At 46.2% G+C, this 20,130-nt stretch overlaps 1 protein-coding gene across 3 annotated transcripts; it reads right to left on the bottom strand.

Moving 5' to 3' along the window:
* Positions 1–1,829: 1,829 nt before the first annotated feature.
* On the bottom strand, positions 1,830–19,642 carry Narf (nuclear prelamin A recognition factor). 3 transcript variants are annotated; one of them, NM_001039207.2, is given in 11 exon segments: positions 1,830–3,643; positions 5,208–5,365; positions 5,743–5,880; positions 6,940–7,003; positions 9,052–9,181; positions 9,911–10,029; positions 10,292–10,426; positions 11,865–11,997; positions 14,309–14,452; positions 18,231–18,311; positions 19,525–19,642. In NM_001039207.2, coding segments are annotated over 11 exon segments (1,371 nt in total). In that variant the 5' UTR covers positions 19,552–19,642; the 3' UTR covers positions 1,830–3,401.
* Positions 19,643–20,130: the final 488 nt, after the last annotated feature.

Below are 20,130 nucleotides of genomic sequence, written 5' to 3'. Positions count from 1 at the left end.
GCTGGGGACATAGCTTACCTATCAGAGTGCCAGCTTAGTATACCCCCAAACTGCATGCAGTCCATCACTGTAAAAACAGGGTGTGGTGGTGAATCTGTAATCCTAGCACTTGGGAAGTAGAGACAGGAGGATCAAGATGGAAAGTTCAAGGCCAACCCAGGCTACAAAGTGAGCTGAAAATTTGGGTAACTTAGTGAGACCCTGTCTCAGAATAAAGAGAGCGAGAAAGGGTTTGTGTGTGCACTCAAGATATAGCTCAGTTTTTACCTAGCACATGACATACCCAAGTCCCAATCCCAGCAGTACACAGGCAGACACACACACTTTAAGAAAAACTATATTCAGTGGTTTAGAGAGATGGCTCAGCAGTTAAGAGCTCTTCCTGCTCTTCCAGAAGACCAAAGTTGTTTGCAGCACCTACAATGCAGCTCACAAGTGCCTGTAACTCCAGCTCTATCCACGGCCTCTGTAGATACCCATACACACCTGACTTTTACTCACATAGACACACATACACATAAATAAAAATCGTAATAAATCTTCCATTTCAACTCAGTATTTACAAGGAGTCACATCCACAGAAGACAGGGTGCTTTGTGAACAGTGAGATGTGAGGTGTCTTCTCTGACACAATGGACTGCACTCTCTCAAATAGTAAACCAGAGAAAACTCTTCAGGCAATTTCCCATCTGTAGCTGCAGAAGGGAACCCACATGTACTCTGCCTAGTGGAAAAGAAGTCACATTTCCTGCACTACCCTCTCAGCCAGTTGTGCCCCTCAGATGAGTGCTGTTCCCAGCTTAGCTGCCAGTTGCATCCCCAACTCCTGTAATTGGCTCACTTGTGATGCACCTGGAAAGCCCACACGTTGACCAGTAATGGGTAAGGCACACACTGAATAATATCTTAACAGAAGTCCAAAGAATGTGTTGAAAGATGCCGCAATCCTCCCCCCACTTTCTGCGACTGTTTCTAGAGGATGAGCTTGGTGCCCATGTACGCTAGGCTCACACTCTGCTCCTGACCTATGGCACAAGCCCTGACAGGACTGTTTCTAAATCACCTGTCACAGAAACCAAGTGTAGTCTTTGAGACAGAATCTCATCATGTAAAAGCAAAGTTGTCCACAGTCATATAAACCACCACAGCTCAGGCCAGGTAGGAAGCAAACTAAGATTGGGCCTCTGCTGAACCAGACCAGAAGTACCGTAAAACAGAGCACTGGGTAGATATGAACTTGGGATTGTGCTGTCTCTCATGCTGGGACCAGCCCCGCATCAGCAGGCATTGTCTACTCTGCAACTGCCATGCTGCTTTGCTAGGTCCTGTCTGTCAAGAACTTGCTTACTTCATGCTTCTGCTGTCTTAGGGGTTTTGGGGGAAGGGGGGCTTCTCTGTGTATCCCTGACTGTTCTGGAACGCACTCTGTAACCCAGACTACCCTCTAACTCACAGAGATCCACCTGCCTCTGCCCCCAAGTGCTGGGATTAAAGTGTGTACCACCATGCTTTCATTGTGACGTGGGAACAGAAAGGCACTTGCAATTTTGAAAAGCTCACAGGGCCACAGCCTAACATCAGTGAAAGAGAAGGCCCTGCATCTCATATTTTAGCACCTAGCCTTGGTTGTTATTATGCCACAAGGTTTTCAGGGAGTCCATCCCTTCCCACACTGACTCCCAGTGTTCTGAGCCTTCTGAGCCTTCTCCTGACTTATTAGGGAGGGACTCGGGAAAAGGTGATATCATCCAGGCTGGGGCATGGTGAGGGAGGTGGACCACAGGGTATAGCCCAGGGTAGGAGAACATCTGACTCCTTCAACTCCATACTCAAGACTTCATTGCATTGTTTATTCCATAACCAGTTACTTTGGGGATAGATACCCAAGGCATAGAGACTGAAAGCAAAAAATTCATAATTTATAACAGTAGTTCTCAACCTTCCTATGCTGTGACCCTTTAGTTTTTCCTGTTATGATGACCCCCAACAATTATAGAATTATTATGGCTACCTCATAACTGTAGCATCACTACTGTTATGAATTCTAATGTAAATATCTGACATGTGGCCCCTTTATGGGGGGTCACAACCCACAGGTTGAGAACCACTGGTTTACAATAACATATCCAGTTATGTTCCTAGACAGATTCACAGGAGAAACAAAACATAAGCCAGGGCTAACAAAAAAACTGAGGGTCAAGGTAGTCACATACTGAGCAAAATTCAGGGGCTTCATCAAACCCCTTTATCTCCTGGATGGACTCTAGTATGTGTCACATGATTTTGTGAATTTCACCATCGGGCAGCTCTTTCTGTGTGTGAACATACTGTTTCCCCTAAGGCATGCTCACACTAGCAGTAGTGAGGGCTGAAGGGATGCTGTCTAGACCAGTGGGCCTTGTGTGTGTGTGTGTGTGCATGTGTGGGGGGTGGGGGGAGGATACTCCGGGCCTATTTGTATGAAAAGGCACTGGGGAGGAGTTTACAGGGATGGACATTACAAAGGTGTTCACCCACTCCAGGGTCTATGGAGCCTTTGTTCTATTATCCTACCCCACAGCAATAACCAGTGAGCTGCACCACCCCTAGAACCCCAAAGCCTAGGTGGGCAACCCTCTTACTTCTCTACTTGTTTATTTTTAAATATACATTGCATCAAATGCAGAGCGCCGTACATGCTGTTCTCAGTGCCTTTCTTCTGAGGTGAGGCCCCCGAAGCTGAGTCTCAGGTCCAGTAAAAGGAAGGGTGAGTGGCTCACACACACCAGCGGTCCTGCTTGCCAAGGTGGTAATGGCTGCTGACCTTCGGTGACTGTGAAGAATACGGCTCACTGTTACTATGACTTACAACCGGGATAATTTCCTTCATAGCTGTTTTGGAGAGTGTGGCCTCAGTGGTATGTACGCATACCATGGTGCCTTTGTTGCCACATGTGGGCTCTGTAGATCAAACTAAGGTTGGTACCAGTGAGCTGTCTTGCTGGCCCTAGAATTCAAAATTATTTTCAAAAAATGGATACAAGTAAAAGAGCCAATTGGGCCAGAAGATGGGCCTCTGTAAAGGCCATAGTTATCCACTGTACAGCAGCCTAGCCCTTCCTGGTGTCTCCATTCCTGAAGCAATAATCTTAGGCTCGTGGATCACAAGCCCAGGGTCTTGATTCTGTAAGAACACATTTTGAATCTTTGGGATCTTTCTCACAATCTTGGGATACAAGGATAGGCAGAGAGGGAAAATGCTCCTCCCACGTGCAAACATTCTTCTCCCTCACACGCTACAAAGATAGCACCACATGAAACTGCATGTCCTGGAGTGCTGGCAAAGCTGCAGTGACCCGCTGTTTCTTGAAGCACCCACCACTCTGCACTCAGAGCTGTCCCCTCCTGCCCTTCTGGCTTTGTCACCACTTGATATCCAGGCTGTCTGTGCAAGGCTCCAAGCTCTGATAGCTGGTGTGCAGCACCTCCTGGACTTTGGGGGATTCAGTACCCTCGAGCCACTCCTGGTACAACTCCTGCACATGTGTACTGCTCTCTGGGGGCCACACGGGGATGCCGGAGTAGATCCCTTCCATTTGCTGCAGTAGCGCACGATCTGTGTGGCCATCCTCTGTCTGTGCTTGGCCTCTGCCATTTAAGCATCCTGAAAGACACATACAAGTGGACCTCTTCTTCCCTGTGGAATGGCCTCTTGAGGGAGCTTTACCTCAGGGCACACAGCTGGAAGCAGGAGAAAAGCATGAAATAGGCAGTGCTATGTGACTTGAGGTTGTTACTGGGGCTCACAGTATTGTCATGGAGCCTGCCCAGGAGAGCCCTGGGTGTTCTTACCATATACACCACCAGTAAACTGGTCTTACCTAAATGCCTTAAGAAGCAGACAGCTATGTCTGTTATCTGGATTTCTGGCTTCTTCTGAAAATTACTCAAACCCAAAGAGCATAGAATGGTTGACAGGATGTGAGCACAGCTACTTGCACATTCTCTTGTCAGTATGCAGGCCCAACAAGGAATGGGTCAGGGCCGAGTGAGGTATGTGAGCTCTCCATAAGCCCACACTTCCCAGTCATATGGTCTGAGAATGTATCGCCTTCTGTCAGTACAACCCACTCTTAAACCTGCAGATGATACCTTGATGTGCCAAAATGCCATTTAGCGCATAGGGGTGGGAGCAGCTCAGTGGTAGAGTGTGTATCTGGTGTCTTCAAGGTGCTAGTTTCCGACCCTAGCAGCAAGACTTTCATTTAGAAGAACCAGGCTGGGAATATATAGCTAAGTGGAAGAGCACTTACCTACCACATACAACGCCTTGGGTTCAGACTTCAGCACCAGGAAAAACAAACAGACAGACAAACCTCCAAGAGGTTCCATCTTGTCTCCACCTACTGTAGCCCGAGCTCCAACACAGCATCTACTTTCCTGAGCCCCAGAAAAAGTCGATGGCCCCTACTTTCATCCCCTCTTTTAAATGCTGACTACTAACCGTTTCCTTCCCCTAGAAGATCCCTGGGGACATGGACTAGAAATATAGGCCTCGCCTCTGTCAGACTCTCCATGGACCCTTTCTTCATTACTGACTATTGTCAGAAACTACCTGGCCCCCCTGGGCCTTTCTGAGAATGTTAGTGTCCTACTTGAGTGTCTTTCATTATCCCGAGCTCAGGATGACCTGGACACTCCTGACCTGGAGATAGCTCCTCCTTCAGACCCAGGGCGCAGACTACTTCAGATGGCTCCCTTCATTCCTCAGTACGTACACGTACTGTCTGAGCAAGAGACCCAGGCACTACCAGGTCCTGTCCTCGTTCTGGCCTGCTCTCAGTGTCTCTCCATCCTAGTTGGGAACTTTCCTCACCTGCCGGGGTCATTACACTTGCATGATTCAATTTTCCTCTGCAGCATGGGGAACGGCAAGTAACATCTGCTTTTCCTGCTGCCACTGTGCACAGGTTCAGCTTCTGCTCCTAGGAGTCCTTGTATACTGACCCATGTGAGTGACCTTAGGGGCTGGTTCCCAATGGTATCAAGTGGGGTTTCCATATGGTACCTACAAGGGAAGGTCTAAGGATACAACTGTCTACTTCTCGCACTACAGTTGAGGGAAGGGAACCTTCATGCCTGAGGATGGCATGCCAAGGCATGAGGGAGCACCCTGCCTTGCATGGTATTGTTGGACAGGCTGTCAGTGGGCCTTCTACACTCCTTACCTCTGGGGCATGCAAGGACCTCCACAAAGTGATATGGGAATTTGCCCTTCTTGAGCTTCATGATCATGTTCTGTATATTGCGAAAGCCATATGCTGCAGCAAAGCGCAGTAAGACCTCCCCGTTCTTCTCAAGGGTGACCTCATGGAAGTCTTTGTTCCTATGAATCAATAAAACTGATTTTAGTGGTCAATGACCTAAAGATCACTTCTGTTAGTTTGAGGTCCAGTCTCATTATGTAGCCCTGGCTGACTTTGAGTTCACAATCCTCCCTCTATCTCCCCAGGGCTAGGTTTACCATATTAACCCATTTTTCAATTTAAATTTCAAATATCACCAAGATGTCAATGGAAAGACAAAAGGCCTATCTGTTGTAACCAGTGCTGGTTTTCCCATGGAACAGCCACTGGTGGAGCAGCAGTATGCCATATACCTCAGGCACACCACCCATACTGCATATATGCCACAGACATCACACCTTAGCTCTGGCTGATCTGTCAGCACCACTCCTAGTGCTATAGATATGCTGGCTCAAACCTCAGCGCACGATAGGTGATCTCCTCCACGTGCTCGCCAAACAGCTCCTTGGCTGCATGTCTGAAGACATGAGCCAGATGCCCATCTGAGCTCACTCCATCGTGACGTCGTACTGCCATTTCCTTCACGTCTCCAAACCTCAAACAGAGAGGACAAAATCTCTATTGTGTTGATGAAGAGGCAGCAAATACTAACCCAGTTTTGATAGGAACAGAATCCAGGAAATCACTTAAAGGACTAAGTCACTTTTAAACTTTGAGAGCCATGTGGGGGCTGAGAACTAAATCTGGGTCCTCTGAAAGAGCAGTGAGCAATCTTAGCCACTAGTCATCTCTCCAGCCCCCAAAAGCACATTCCTAATGAGTTCTGATGAACAACATGAAATGTCACTTTGCATCTAGCCCAAGATTGCGAACGGGCTATTTCTTTTTTTTTAATAATAATTTTTTATATCATTTTTTTCCAGAGCTGAGACCAAACCTAGGACCTTGCGCTTGCTAGGTAAGCACTCTACTACTGAGCTAAATCCCCAACCCCGCAAATGGGTTATTTCACTGGGTCCACTCACTTGTGTCTTTGTGTGGCTACATATGTAATCAGGGGAAGGTGATCTTGTGGTGAATGACTTAAGTATGTGCTTGACTATGTCCAGGCCACAGTGAGGACCCTTGGTCACCCTGGGCTATCAGGTAGTCTCTGGCAGCAGGTACACCAGCTGCTATAATTCTTAAACTTCTGTCTCGCCTCCCATAAAGGGGGCACAAATGTAGCACCCAGGCCATCAGTTGGGCACTTGCTCTTTGCAATGTACTTTGAATGGGACCAAGAATGCAGCAAGAGCCAAAGTCCTGGCTGGGGGTGGCAGGCACCATGGAAAAAAGAAGCCCAGCAGGTATGTTCTTAATGCAGAGACCAGAGGGAGCCATCCTGTTAAGAATGGGGCTCTGCCCCAATAGCTTCTATGCTTGCCTTTCTCCCTGAAGGATACAGTCTGACCATCACTCCAGGAAGCCCCATAAGCCCTGGCAGTACTAGAGAATAATGTCTTACTCCAGAATCCTGCCTGAATCCATTTCAAAGGCCAGGGTGGTAGGGCTGCAGGAACCTGTCTCAGTACTCACATGATCTAATCAGGGCAGCCCTGGGGCCTGCAAAGCTCACCAGAGGCCCATCCCACCTTACAAAGATGCCACTTACAAAGTATCCACAGCAATGTCTTTCACAGAGAGGTCACTTTGCTCCATTATCTGAGCAATTTCACCTGGAAAAAAAAGAGGCATGAGTCACTAACAGGAAGACAGGTGGCTAAGGGCTTGGGGTTAGGGTTTGCTTCTCCCAGAGACTCTGCATTAGGAACCTGGGACCACTCCTTGTTGTATAATCTATTCCATGTAACAGGAGCCCCTAACCAGGATAAAGTAATGCTAGTATCAAGAAAACACTAAGAAGATGTGAAAACAGAATTCCTCATTTGGACTCTGAACTGAGGCAATTCTGTACGTGCTTTATGTCACCTTGAAGTAGAAACCTGCGTATGTTCCACACTGCACTGCTCTGTTGTGACACATGGACACTGCTACCTCAACAGCTGATTGTAACCAGAAGCATTTTCTATACTACCTTCTTCCTATATAAGGGTTCTCAAGAAAAGCCCCTGTCAGAGTTCCCTAGAGAACAGCAAGACACCAGGTACCATGAGACATTGCGAACATACAGCACAGCTTACATTCTCTTTTTTTTTTTTTTTTTTTTTTTTGGTTCTTTTTTTTTTTTTTCGGAGCTGGGGATCGAACCCAGGGCCTTGCGCTTCCTAGGCAAGCGCTCTACCACTGAGCTAAATCCCCAACCTCACAGCTTACATTCTCAATGTGGTTCTAAGATGGTCCCCTTGAAGGTTTTTATTCCACTGATATGAGTAGAGAGACATTGGGTCTCCTGCTCAGGAAATATAGAACAGCTCCTTTAAACATCTTGCCCTCCTGAAACCCTGTCCCGCCTTGGGGAAGGATCTTTCCGTGTGTCAAAGCTAGACTCCCAAGACATGGAGGAAGAGAGCTCCTAATCTTCCAGGTCATCCTGGCAGATAACCAGGCCATGTGACCCGGGTCTGAACACCTTCAAAGAATCAATTTTCAGAATCTAATTCAAGTAGATGAGTCTGGATCCTAACAAGCTTCAAGAAATGCTCTTGGATTCTTTTTTCTGAAAGCTCCCAGGATATCATTGGATAATTTCCATTCCCAACCAAATCTGCCACAGTCTCAAAGTCAGTGGTTCTCAACTGTCTTGATTGCTGTGGCTCTTTTTTTTTTTCTTTTTCTTTTTCTTTTTTCTTTTTTCGGAGCTGGGGACCGAACCCAGGGCCTTGTGCTTGCTAGGCAAGCACTCTACCACTGAGCTAAATCCCCAACCCCGCTGTGACTCTTTAATACAGCACCTGCTGTGGTGACCTCCAACCATAACATTACTTTCCTTGCTACTTCATAACTATAATTTTGCTAGTTATGAGGCATACTGTAAATATCTGATATTTGACACCTGTAGGAATCACACATGACCCACAGGTTGAGGAGTGCTGCTCTAAAGCATACCATCTGAAAAGCGTCCCAACAGGGCCACTAAATGCAGTATCACCAGAGAATATTTGAATTTTTCACCTTATTCAGTGTAAAAAAAAATGTTCTTTGTGTCCAATAGTATATTGGTTTTCTCACCCATGAGAAAGTAAGGAGGGTCCCTGCAGGGTTTATAGTGGGCAGGGAAATGATCCACCAAAGACAAGAATAAAATTCAGCCCAATTTTAGGTACCAGGGCTGGGCCAAGACTTGAGAGTCTGACCACCAGTTCGTTTATTTTAGCATATTTAAGCACAGCATGATTTTAGAAAAAAAGATTCTTTGCAAACAACTCAGCCCATGTGTAAAACACAGCTTAAGACACTGATGCTCTTTACAAAGTATATGGCTTCCTCCCTAAGATGGGTTCTTACTGATTTAGAAACTACATCCATTCCCAACATCCCATGAGGAAGACACGTTAAACATCTGTTCAACCTGTTTAACCTTCCTGGCTTCTCTTTGCTTATCTGTGTGCACAAGTACCTTTGCCTTCCTTCTATAGGAAAGACATGTTGATGGGCTGTGGTGTAGGAACACATGCTCGTATGGCGTCCCACAGCCCTGACTCATCTGGAGAAGATGAAGAATCTTCTTCACTTCAGGCCACTGAGACCCCAAGAACCCTTGGCTATCAGTGCCATCAGACAGCTTGGCCACACTGGCCTGTCAGAGCAGCCATTCACCTCTCACCTGACGTCAGCACACAGTCAGTGCCCCTAGCACCATTTAAAGTAGGAGAAAGTCCCTCTCGAAGAGCTTCCAGCTTCTTATCATAGCAGGGAGCCACAACAATATGGAAGATTTTCTCTGGAGCCAGGCTCTGTGGAGGAGGAGAGCACGCGCTCAGAGGACGGCACAGAGAGTGCAGTGTCCCAGCCGCTGCTCCCACCCTGCCCCACGGGTGTGTGTGTCCCATGAGCTCTGCATAGGTAAGAACAGGTTTGTGCTGTGCCTGCTTTACCAGAAGACTTTCTGAAACTGTTCAAGTGGCAACATCTAGACCTCCCCTCTGCTGAGACAAACCCAGAGCCAACAGTTGCACGGTGACTTTTACACTGACATGAATAGCAAAGCCCCACTCAGGACAGGAGTAGAGTTCAAGAGGAAACATATTGTGACCCTAGCCCTCTAGGGGGTTAAGCCAAGAGGTTGCAGAGGCCAGAGCTCTAGGCTCAGCTGCCCCCGCTATGAGCTGGAAGAGAATCTCTAACTTGGGCTCTACTAGGAGAGCCCTGAGAAGACTAAGAAACACCAGAACTCTCGCAGCAGGTATAAGAGGCCAAGAAGAGCCAATTTTCTGTCCCTTCAACTCAATACACATATGGTATGGGAGTGGTGGGGGTGGTAATTTGCCAACTGTGGTAACTTTATAAATGAAGAAATGTTTTCTATGGCTAAATGAGGTTGTCAGGTGGAACAGAAGCAACCAGGCAGTGTCTCTGTGGGTGAGGTCCAGGGCAATGCTATCCGCAGTGTACAGTGTTTCCCCTCAGGCCTTACTCACCTTGAGTCTACCCTCTACTGCTACTCTCTGAAGACACTGGCTTACCTGCTGTCTGGCAAAATAATCCTTCACCAAGGAGCCCATGACCTGCTGAGGGGACTTGGCAGTACAAAGATATGGGATGATGGGGCGTCCCAGTACCCGCTCAGCATATCTGACCCAACCTAGAGAGAGAGAAAGAAAAATTGGGAGTGGAGGGACGCATGAGGTCAGTTTCCACAGTTTTCTCCTGCCTTTGAGCACTGGGTACAGTGAATTCCAGACTGTCACTCCAGGGTGAGCCAACACACCTCCTCTATACTGTTCCTATTTGTAAGGTGTCCTGCTCTACAAAACTGGGTGGGAGGGGCCTGCCATCCTCCAGTCAAAGCTAGGGCCATGATTATTTCTACAGTTCTGGTGAAATAGTACCAGCATTGTGCTCACCAGGACAGGCAGAGGTCAACATGGGCAGCTCACGCTGTTCCTCACTGTGCTGGTGATACCGGCGTACAAATTCCTTCTGACTCTCCAGAATGCTGAAATCTGCAGCTATTGTTGTGTCAAATACATAGTGCACTCCTGCAGGAAAGAAGGACATGGATTCTTCTCTCAGACCAAGTATGGATCCAGATCACATCTAACTTCTCTGTACTTTGTTTTTCATTTCTATCATTGATCTTACTATGCAGTCCTGGCTGCTGCCAAGCTCACTAGACTGTATAGACTAGGTTGTGATCATTTATCTGGTTCCCACCTGTTATGATTAAAAGTGTGGACCACAACACTTCGCTTTTTGTTGTTGTTATTTTTGATAAGGTCTCTCAATGTAGCCCAAGCTAGCCATAAGCTTGGAATCTTCCTACCTTAGGCTCTAGGATGCTAGCACTACAGGTAGAAATAGCCATCCCCAGCTTCTGAGCAACCTAATTTTCTCAACTTTGCCTTCTCCAGTTCCAGCCAGAAACACAGATCACAGATTTGATGACACATGTCTCTCCTTAGCTACCACCATAGTTAGTCTGGATACTTTTCTTACAACAGTGGCCTGGTGCAGACTGGGTGTTTTACCTTCTTCTTGCCTGAAACAAAGTCCTGGCCAGCCTGGAACTCACTGTGTTCACCAGGCTGGCCTTAAACTCACAGATGATCCTCCTGCCTTTGCTTCCTGGATGCTATGATTATAGGCATGTGTGACAGTATCTTCTTGCCTCTCACTTTTTTGTAGGGTTGGGGGTAATGAATTTACAACCACACTCTCCCATACTGGAGAGCCCTTACTTTCTGAAGCATCTTGCTTGCCCTCCACCTTACTTTTTGAGGTATTTTTCTCACAGAACTTGAAGTTTGCTATTTTGTCTAGACTGGCTAGCTAGGGAGCTCCTAAAATCTACTTGTCTCAGCTCTTCCAATGCTGTAGTTATAGGAGTCAGCTACCATGACTAGCTTTTTTTTTTTCAGACAAGGGCTCACTGTATACCCCTGGATGGCCTAGACCTTACTATGTGGACAAAACTGACCTTGAACTCATAGGGTTATCTGCCCATCTCTGCTTTCCAAATCCTGGAATTAAAGATGAGTACAACCAACCACCGTGGCAAATTCCCACCTTCCATTCCTCATATAAAGAACACGTGCTTGGGGGTGGGATGTAGCTGAGTGCTACAGCTTACCAGCTAGAGAAAGGTTTGATGGAAAATGGACATTAGTCACTGTAGAAATAACTCTCAAATAATCGTTCTGTGAGCTGGAGGCAAGTGTAGAAGCCTAGTAATCACTGTCCATAGTTCACAGATGTTCACTTCCTACTACCAATGGACCAAGCTCACTGTAACAAGCATCCATCCACACACAGCACAGACTGTAGTGACACAGGGAATGAGGTCCTTTTGACATTCCAGAAGCCTCTCCTCAAGTTTTTCTCTCCTGTGCCCTTGAAAGTTGAACTTGAAAAATGAGAAGGGCCCTTCATGAGCTGGAAGTATACATCTGTGCTGTTATGAAGAGGTGACTTACTCACCCAGACTTTTGAGGAAGCCACACAGTCTTCGAGATGCATCAGTGACACTGAGATTGAATTTAGCAGCAAAATAAGGCAGAGACTGAGGACACACAGACACAACCAGAACTTTGTGCTTTGAGGTGTCACATCTCTAGAGGGAGAAATAATAATGTCACATGTTTAATGGAAATAGCAAATAGCTTTTTGGGGTTTTTTGTTTGTTTGTTTGGTTGGTTGGTTGGGTTTTTTGTTTTGTTTTGTTTTTCAAGATAGGGTTTCTCTGGGTAGCTCTACACTGGAACAAGTTCTACAGACCAGGCTGGCTTCAGACTCGGAAATGCACCTGCAGTGCTGGGACTAAAGGCATGCTCCACACAGCCCAGAAAAACATAAAAAATCTAAATTATATTTAAAGAGAGAGAAAGAAGAAGAAGAAGGAGAAGAGGAAGAGGAGGAAGAGGAAGAAGATGGTGATGGTGATGATGATGATGATGATGATGTAGGCTACAAAGCAAGTTCCAAGACAGCCAGGGCTACAAAGAGAATAAAAGTCTTGTCTTGAACCCCCACCACCCAACACACACACAAAAGCATGGAATCCTGGTGTGGGGGTGAGTGGTTGGCTCTGATCACCCCAGAAAACGGAGGATTCACACTAATGTCCCCGGTGCCTAGGTCTCCAGTGCTGGCTCTAATGTTGGAGTCTGTGAGGCTCCAAGGTGGGGGTCATTATCTGCAGGTGAAATGCAGGATGACAGGGAAAGCTAACTGTAAATTTCCAACAAGATCCAATTTAAAAGCCAACTTATAAACTTTTAGGTTTTAGCCAGCACCACTTACCACGTTGCTACTTTGCATCCCTTTAAAAGTTCTAGCCAATATAATCCAAACACAAGAGGCACAAAGCTCCCATCATGCTGCATGTGCCTATAATCCTAGTACTGTATAGGCTGAGAAAGGAGAACAGAAATTTTGAGATCAGCCTGGATACACAGACAATGTCACACAACACAAAAAGGTTTGGGCTGGAGAGATGGCTGAGCAGTTAAGAGCACTGACTGCTCTTCAAAGGTCCTGAGTTCAAATCCCAGCAACTAGATGGTGGCTCACAACCATCTGTAATGAGATCTGATGCCCTCTTCTGGTGTGTCTGAAGACAGCTACAATGTACTTAGACATAATAAATGTTTTTTTTTTTTAAAAAGGTAGTGATTACAAAATAGATTTTTTCATTTAATAAACTTTTAAAACTAAGATACTTTAACTAACCAGTCAAATACTAAATTTATAAAATGCCATATACTGCCAGATGGTGATGGTGCATGCCTTTAATTCTAGCACTCAGGAGACAGAGGCAGGTGGATCTCTGTGATTTCAAGGCCAGCCTGATCTGCACAGAGTGAGTTCCAGGACAGCCAGGGCTACACAAAGAAATCTTATCTGGGAAAACCAAATAAAATAAAATACCATACCACATACAAGATAGACATGTTAATCAACAGAATTCCAATACACATAGAAAAATCAACATCATGGGACATAATAAAATATAGCGTGTTTTACAAAACATCAGTAAACCCCATCAAATCAAGAACAAGTTGCAGATACAAAGAATTAAGGAGCAATGACACACATCGATGGGGCCAGATCTACAGGCACATGGCTATCAAGAACCCTGGATATGGGGGCTGGGGATTTAGCTCAGTGGTAGAGCGCTTACCTAGGAAGCGCAAGGCCCTGGGTTCGGTCCCCAGCTCCAAAAAAAAAAAAAAAAAAAGAACCCTGGATGTATTTTTTTTATCTAATCGTGTGTGTGTGTGTGTGTGTGTGTGTGTGTGTGTGTGTGTGTGTGTGTGTTGTGTGTCTGACTATGATGGATAGTTTTGTGCCAACTTGACACAAGCTAGAGTTGTCTGGAAGGAGGGAACCTCCATTCAGAAAATGTTTCTGTAAGATACAGCTGCAGGGCATCTTTTTAATTAGTTAATGATAGGGGAGGGTACCACCCACCTGAGCTGGTTATCCTGGGTTCTGTAAGAAAGCAGGTTGTACAAGCCATGATGAACTATCCAGTAGCAGCACTCCCCCAATGTCTCTCTGCACCCACTCCTGCCTCCAGGTTCCTACCCTGCTTCAGTTCTTAACCTGACTTCCCCTTCAATGATGTACTATTATGTGGACATGTAAACCAAGTGAATTCTTTCCTCCCCAACTTGCTTTTGATTATAAACAGGTCATAAACACTGGTACTATATTTTATCATAATGATAGTAACCCTAACTAGGACGCTATCATCCATCCATCCATCTATGCTAGACAAATGTTCTACCATTGTAGTTGCCCAGGGTGGTCTTGAATTAGCTTTGTAGCCTAGGCCGAATTTGAGCTTGCACGTCTCCTGCCCCAGTTTCCCAGTAGCTGGAATCACAGGTCTGCACCATCCGTCCAGGCTGACACCATACCTTATTAAGATTCAGGACATGGAAGAAATCCTTGGCACTCTGCTGGGAAAGCTGGACACCTTCCTCCACAGTCACACAGCTGTCACAGGCCAGGCAGTCACTCAGAAATATTTTTGCATCTGCCAACTTATGGAATTCTCCCTTCTGTGAAAGAAAATGGTGTTAAAATATTGTTTCTTTTCTTCTTTTTTTTTTCTTTTTTCTTTTTTTGGTCTTTTGAGACAGGATTTTGAGAGCTGGCCTGGAATTCACAGAGATCCGCCTGCCTCTGCCTTCTGAGTGCTAGAATTAAAGGCACCACCACTGCCTGGCTGGTGGCATGGTTTCTTTAGGGAAGGTAACTGCATAAGCACAATACAGAAGAAAAGAATTGACATTCAACATGGAGACAAAGTCATGACTGAGGTGTCAGGAGCTACTGTCAATGATTTCAGTTCTGAGCAACTCAGGGTGGTGGTGGCACATGTCACGGCACAAAGCTATTGATAGCTCTGAGGAGTCATGCCGATGACACTAGCCCCAGGATGTCATGTGGGAAGATGGTGCTCCTGCCTGCTGCAAAGTGACCCGATAGCCATCTCCTTCTCCTCTTCTTCCACCGTTCCTCTCCAGTACCTGTCAACCAGCTCCTGGCTTTTCTGCCTAGCTCCTCCTGCTCCACACTGATGAGCAGACTTTCCTTACAGTCAGGACTGGCGTAAGGTTTCCACCTGTGAGCAACACAGACCTCAGACCTCAGTTCAGCTGACACGGAACTGCTGGTGTTCATGGTTGCCCCATCCCCACCTTAAAAACGGGGGGACTGAACACCTGGATGCTGGGACTCTAGGACTTGGTCCCTTTAAACCCATTTTGAACCTTACCTCCCATTTCCTACTCTGCCCCTTTTTAGTCCCCAGAGAACTCTTATAAAGCACAAGCCACATTTCCATCACTTGAAGCCCTCACAGCACTCTCAGAGCAGGGTTCACAGCACAGCTTTTGCCTGCGCTGCCCTGCGCTGCCCCGTGCTGCCCCTCTGGGACTGCATTCAGTCATACTGGCTTTGACTCTTCTTGAGTGCTTCCAGAAAATATTCCAAATGAGCTCTGTCACCCAACTATTGGCCCAACAGAGCTGTCATCCTGATCCATTACCATCCAGGGCCCATTACCACACAGTGTCAACTTGTTTGTCCCCCTTAATGACCTCACAGGGGTGAGCATCTCATGTCCCTTATGCTCCCTAGCGTCTCTGAGAGCCTGGAAGGTGCTAGGCACTAGAGGTTAGGTGAGTGTCATAGCTCTCCTAGCAAGTGCAAGGCTCAAGTTCAAATCGGGGATTAGTAAAAAATGAAATAAAAACAATAGGTGTTCAGTGGTATTCGTGAGTTAACACAGGAAGATGCTAAAATAAGCCAGAGTCATTTCAGTCAATTACAGAAGCTCTGAAGGGAGTCTATGCAGTTTTATTTTTTGCATAGTTTGTTGATATTTTTAGATAGGATCTTGCTATGTAGACTTGATCTGGTATTCACTATATAGCAGAGGATGGCCTTGAACTTACACCAGTTGCATCTAAGAACTTTGAGTGATGGGATTACCTTACCGGTGTGTGTCAATAAACTTACTTGCATTTTGGTGTGTGTGTGTGTGTGTGTGTGTGTGTGTGTGTGTGTGTGTGTGTGTGTGTTGTTTTAAAATATAGTTCTTGGCTGAGCACCATGACACATGTCTTTAATCCCAGCACTCCAGAGACAGAGACAAGTGGATCTCTTGAGTTCAAGACCAGCCTGATCTACATAGTGAGTTCCAGGCCAAGCAGAACTACATAATGAGATCCTGTCTCCAAAATAAGAAAATAAATAAACAACATTCAGTTTCCTTCCCACCCCCTCATCTTCCTTCCTTTCTTGTTCTTGTATACTGCTAGACTTTACGGAGGCCCTCTTCTTTTGATATAGTCCTCGCCATTTCCAAAGCAGCCTTCCCGTTCCTGTCATAAGGTCAGCCCAGCATCCCTGCTATTCCTCTGGCTGTCTAGCTAGGCACTGGAAGCTAAACCTGCCTTCTAAGTGATGTCCATCAATTCTCCTGCTCCCTGGCTTCTGTAACCTATCCAAAAGCATACAACCAGGGGGTTGGGGGAAGGAGGCCACATATACCCAGATTTTTAAAAAAGGAGTCCTTTAGTCTCAGGACTCCTGAAGCAGATGAAGGATCATTGAACTCAAGGCTAGCAGGGTCTACCTAGCAAGTGTGACTACCTCAAAAAGTAAAGTAGATAGATAGGAGCTGGAGATGGCCCAGCAGTCAATAGCAGTGGCTGCTCTTTCAGAGGACCCAGCTCCATATAGTGGTTAACAACCATCTATAACTCCAACTCCAGGGCATCAGACATCCTCTTCTGACCCCAGCGGGCACCAGGCATTTATGTAGTGCACATATCTATCCAATGTTCCTTCCTACCTTGAATTCTTACCTTCAGGGCCCAGTCTACCAACTCTTCCCCAGCATCCCTTTTAAAAACTATGTCCACACTAAACTGCCAAGATGCTGGTTAGACTATGTTCAAACTTATCTCACCCTTACCAGAACCGTGGGAGGAAAGAAACCCAACTCCTCACAACACTGATAAGAAATAGGGCCTCAAAAGGGTTGTTTTATTTATTTTTTTTTGAGACAGAATTTTGCTATGTAGTCTAGGCAGGCCTCTACCTCTCAGGTATGTACTAACATGTCAACGGGATTTTATGTGACAGGGTAGGCCTAGTGAATAAAGCACTGGCCCAAACTGATGCAGGACTCTAGAGATCACTGCCTCTTGGTGCACTGCTGCTCCCCAAAGGCCTATTTTCCAAAGCACAGCACTGGCACACAGGAGAACTATCCCCATCAGATTAAACAGTACATCAGAACTCCTAGGTCGAAGAAAACAAAAATCCTGCTGCCTACTTCTCCCATGTCATTAATTCTACACTTACATAAAAAGGTTTTATATTATATTGACTGATTGCTTTCTTGTTTGATGGTGTGTGTGTGTGTGTGTGTGTGTGTGTGTGTGTGTGTATGTGTGTGTATACACATACACACATATGTTGGTGTAGAGGTAGAAAGGCAACTTGTAAAAGCAGGTCCTCTCCTGTCACCTCTGTTCATAAGATGCCAGATGTCTCACGTGGGTTCTGGGGATCAAACTGACATCCTGAGACTCAGTGGCAAGTGTGTTTACCAGCTGAGCTATCTAGTCAGCTCTAAAATCAATTTGTACATGGTTGAGCTCAGAACTTCAGGCTAGTCAGCTAAGCATTCTATCAGCTGACTAGATCCTTAGCCCTCAGTTATTGTTTTGAGACCTGTAAGTTCTCATTATATAGCTTAGGTTGATCTTGGGCTGGGACTCCAGAAGTGTGCCAGCATTCCTGACTAGTCCTAATATTTTCTAAGAGAACAATGATTGTAACCTTCTCTGTGAATCCATAGCATGGCGGGACAAGTGCAGAAGCAAATGCCTCTTCAGAGCATGAAGTGAGGCAGACATAAAGGTCAGCTCCGAGTATGATACAATATGTACAAATAAGCATCACTATTAGCTAAAACAAGAACTGAACTAAACAAGCAGTTTGGTTAACTTAAACAGCAAGCTCAAAGAATCATGGAACTTCAGTTTCAAGTCTTTGCATGCATTACATAATATGAGTTCCTTCCATTTTAGAGAACACAGGTTTCAACACTTACCAGGATGTTCCTATTTCTCGTGCAGTGCCTGGCCTGGTGTGTTTGAGAAGACTCAAGACTGTTCTATACTTGGCCCTTACTACTTTTTACTTCAGTCTTTCTTAGAGCAGTGAAGTGCAAGGTGATATGAGACCCTGACAGGAGAACCAACAACAGTAGCCACTCCATTCACATTAGGCTGACACAAAACTGAAACATTTACTTGCCTCTTCATTCTCCTGGGCTGGGCTGGGCACATCAACGGACACATTCTCCTGGTCATCAGTTTTTGATTTTTTACTACATTCCTTTAAAAAAAAAAAAAAGAGGACGGGGGATGTTAAAAGGGGAAATTATTTTTCTTTTCTCTATTTTTATTTTTTCTTTTTCTTCTTCTTTTTTTTTTTGCTGAGGACTGGACCCAGAGTCCTGTGCTTGCTAGGCAAGCACTCTACCACTGAGCTAAATCCCCAAACCCTATTTTTATTTTTTAATTCTCTATTTTTTTTAAATTATTTTTCTTTTTTTAAATCAAGTCTTTCTCCATAGCCCTGGCTGTCCTGGAACTCACCATGTAGACCAGGTTGACCTCAAACTCACAGAAAGTTTGCCTCTACCTCCTGAGTGCTCGGGTGAAGGTGTGTGCTACTCTAAAAGGTTTTTTAAAAGGTGAGATAGGCTCTTGATGAATTGCACTATCTAGTTTTGAGCTTATGATCTCTTGCCTCAATCTCTCAAGCACTGGGATCACATAGGTCTGTAGCACTGAGCTCAGCCAAGAATAATTTAGAATGATGCCAAAAACCAAAACAGGTCCTGAGCAGTCGATCTTACTTCTAGAAACCCTTTCTACAAAGTAAAATCATCCATGCTTACAGAAAGGTACACATAAACACAAACACACACACACACACACACACACACACACACACACACACACACACACACACCCTCCATTTGTATTCTGATAACTAAGAACAGAAGTGATCTAGTCGTAATGGATATACGAACACAGATGTGGCTATTACACAAGAATACAGACAACGTATGGAGTATTTGGATATGATACAATTCCTGTGAAAACAAGATTCCTGCATATGTTATCACCATGCGAAAGCAAGTGCGGCGGCTGTCAGTCACTTCAGCCACCTAGTGGAACAGGACAGGAGGGCCCTGCCTGCCCCTGATTCCTTCTCCACTTCTTTTCATTGAAGTTTGTTGTTTAACTGTAAGAGCCGCTCAAAGCATTTCTAATTACTTTATTAAGCGTTCACTTCCACAACAGGATGCCAGGACTGAGATCAAGCACTGGCCCCAGAACAGTAGCTTTCACGGCGAGTCCCGGCGGTGCGTTCGCCCGCAGTGGACAGCAGCCAGCTCGCCGCCCAGTCTTCCGCAGACAGGTGATGGCTGTCAGAGACCGACATAATACAGATCAAGGTGCACCCGGCCCAGCCCGGCCCTCACTATCGATTCGCGGCCTTGGCTTTCGCCCCTAGCCCCGCCGGACGACGCACCCACCTTTCGTGTGCAGTGCTCACACTTCATCTGGAGTGGGACTAGCGGGAGGCCGACGAGCCTCTGCTGAACGGAGTAAGGAAGACTGGAACACCGCCGCCTGCCGCCCGCTGGAGATCGGCGACCCTTTGTTGTCTTCATCCACGAAGGCCCCGCCCCCAAGAACTGTAGTAGGCCAATGAGGAAGCCGAAGCAAGATGGGCCACACCCCTGAGCCAATGAAAAGAGGGCGAGGATGGTATGGCATGCTCACCACGCCTCTGTCACCTAAGCCAATGAGAGTGTCAGGAAGTGGCAGGTCCCTCCCAGGAGCCAATCAGAAAATGGGGGTGGATCTTTTCCTTCGACTGGTAGCTACCCGGTCCGGACATGTCCTCCTGTCAGTTTTTGCCTGGTTAAGGCCTGATGGTAAAAGTTGGCAAAGATAGGTGTGTGAGGCAGGAAGAGTGCGCTGACTGGGCGGAGGAGGCCGAACCGCAGCGACTTCAGAGCACCTTGCTCAGAGGCCGCGGCCTGGCCAGCTCAATCAAGTTAGTGTCGTAAGCTAGGCTCTACTGCACCTCATGGAAGGCGGAGCCGGCACCGCCCTCCGCCCTCTGCCGCCGCCAT

The sequence above is a fragment of the Rattus norvegicus genome, chromosome 10 (assembly GCF_021556685.1).
Source record: "Rattus norvegicus strain SHRSP/BbbUtx chromosome 10, alternate assembly SHRSP_T2T, whole genome shotgun sequence".
NCBI lineage: Eukaryota > Metazoa > Chordata > Mammalia > Rodentia > Muridae > Rattus > Rattus norvegicus.
The sequence above is the reverse complement of the archived record's forward strand: the minus strand, read 5'-3'. Positions and strand labels throughout refer to the sequence as shown.

Excerpts from the sequence above, each read along its gene's own strand:
- Narf (XM_087573339.1), bottom strand. The coding sequence starts at position 19,551 with ATGAAGTGTGAGCACTGCACACGAAAG. Across the intron at positions 11,998-14,308 it reads ATGTCCTGAATCTTAATAAG|AGATGTGACACCTCAAAGCA; the intron begins GTATGGTGTCAG and ends TTCTCCCTCTAG. Across the intron at positions 10,427-11,864 it reads TGGCTTCCTCAAAAGTCTGG|GAGTGCACTATGTATTTGAC; the intron begins GTGAGTAAGTCA and ends TCTTTCCTGCAG.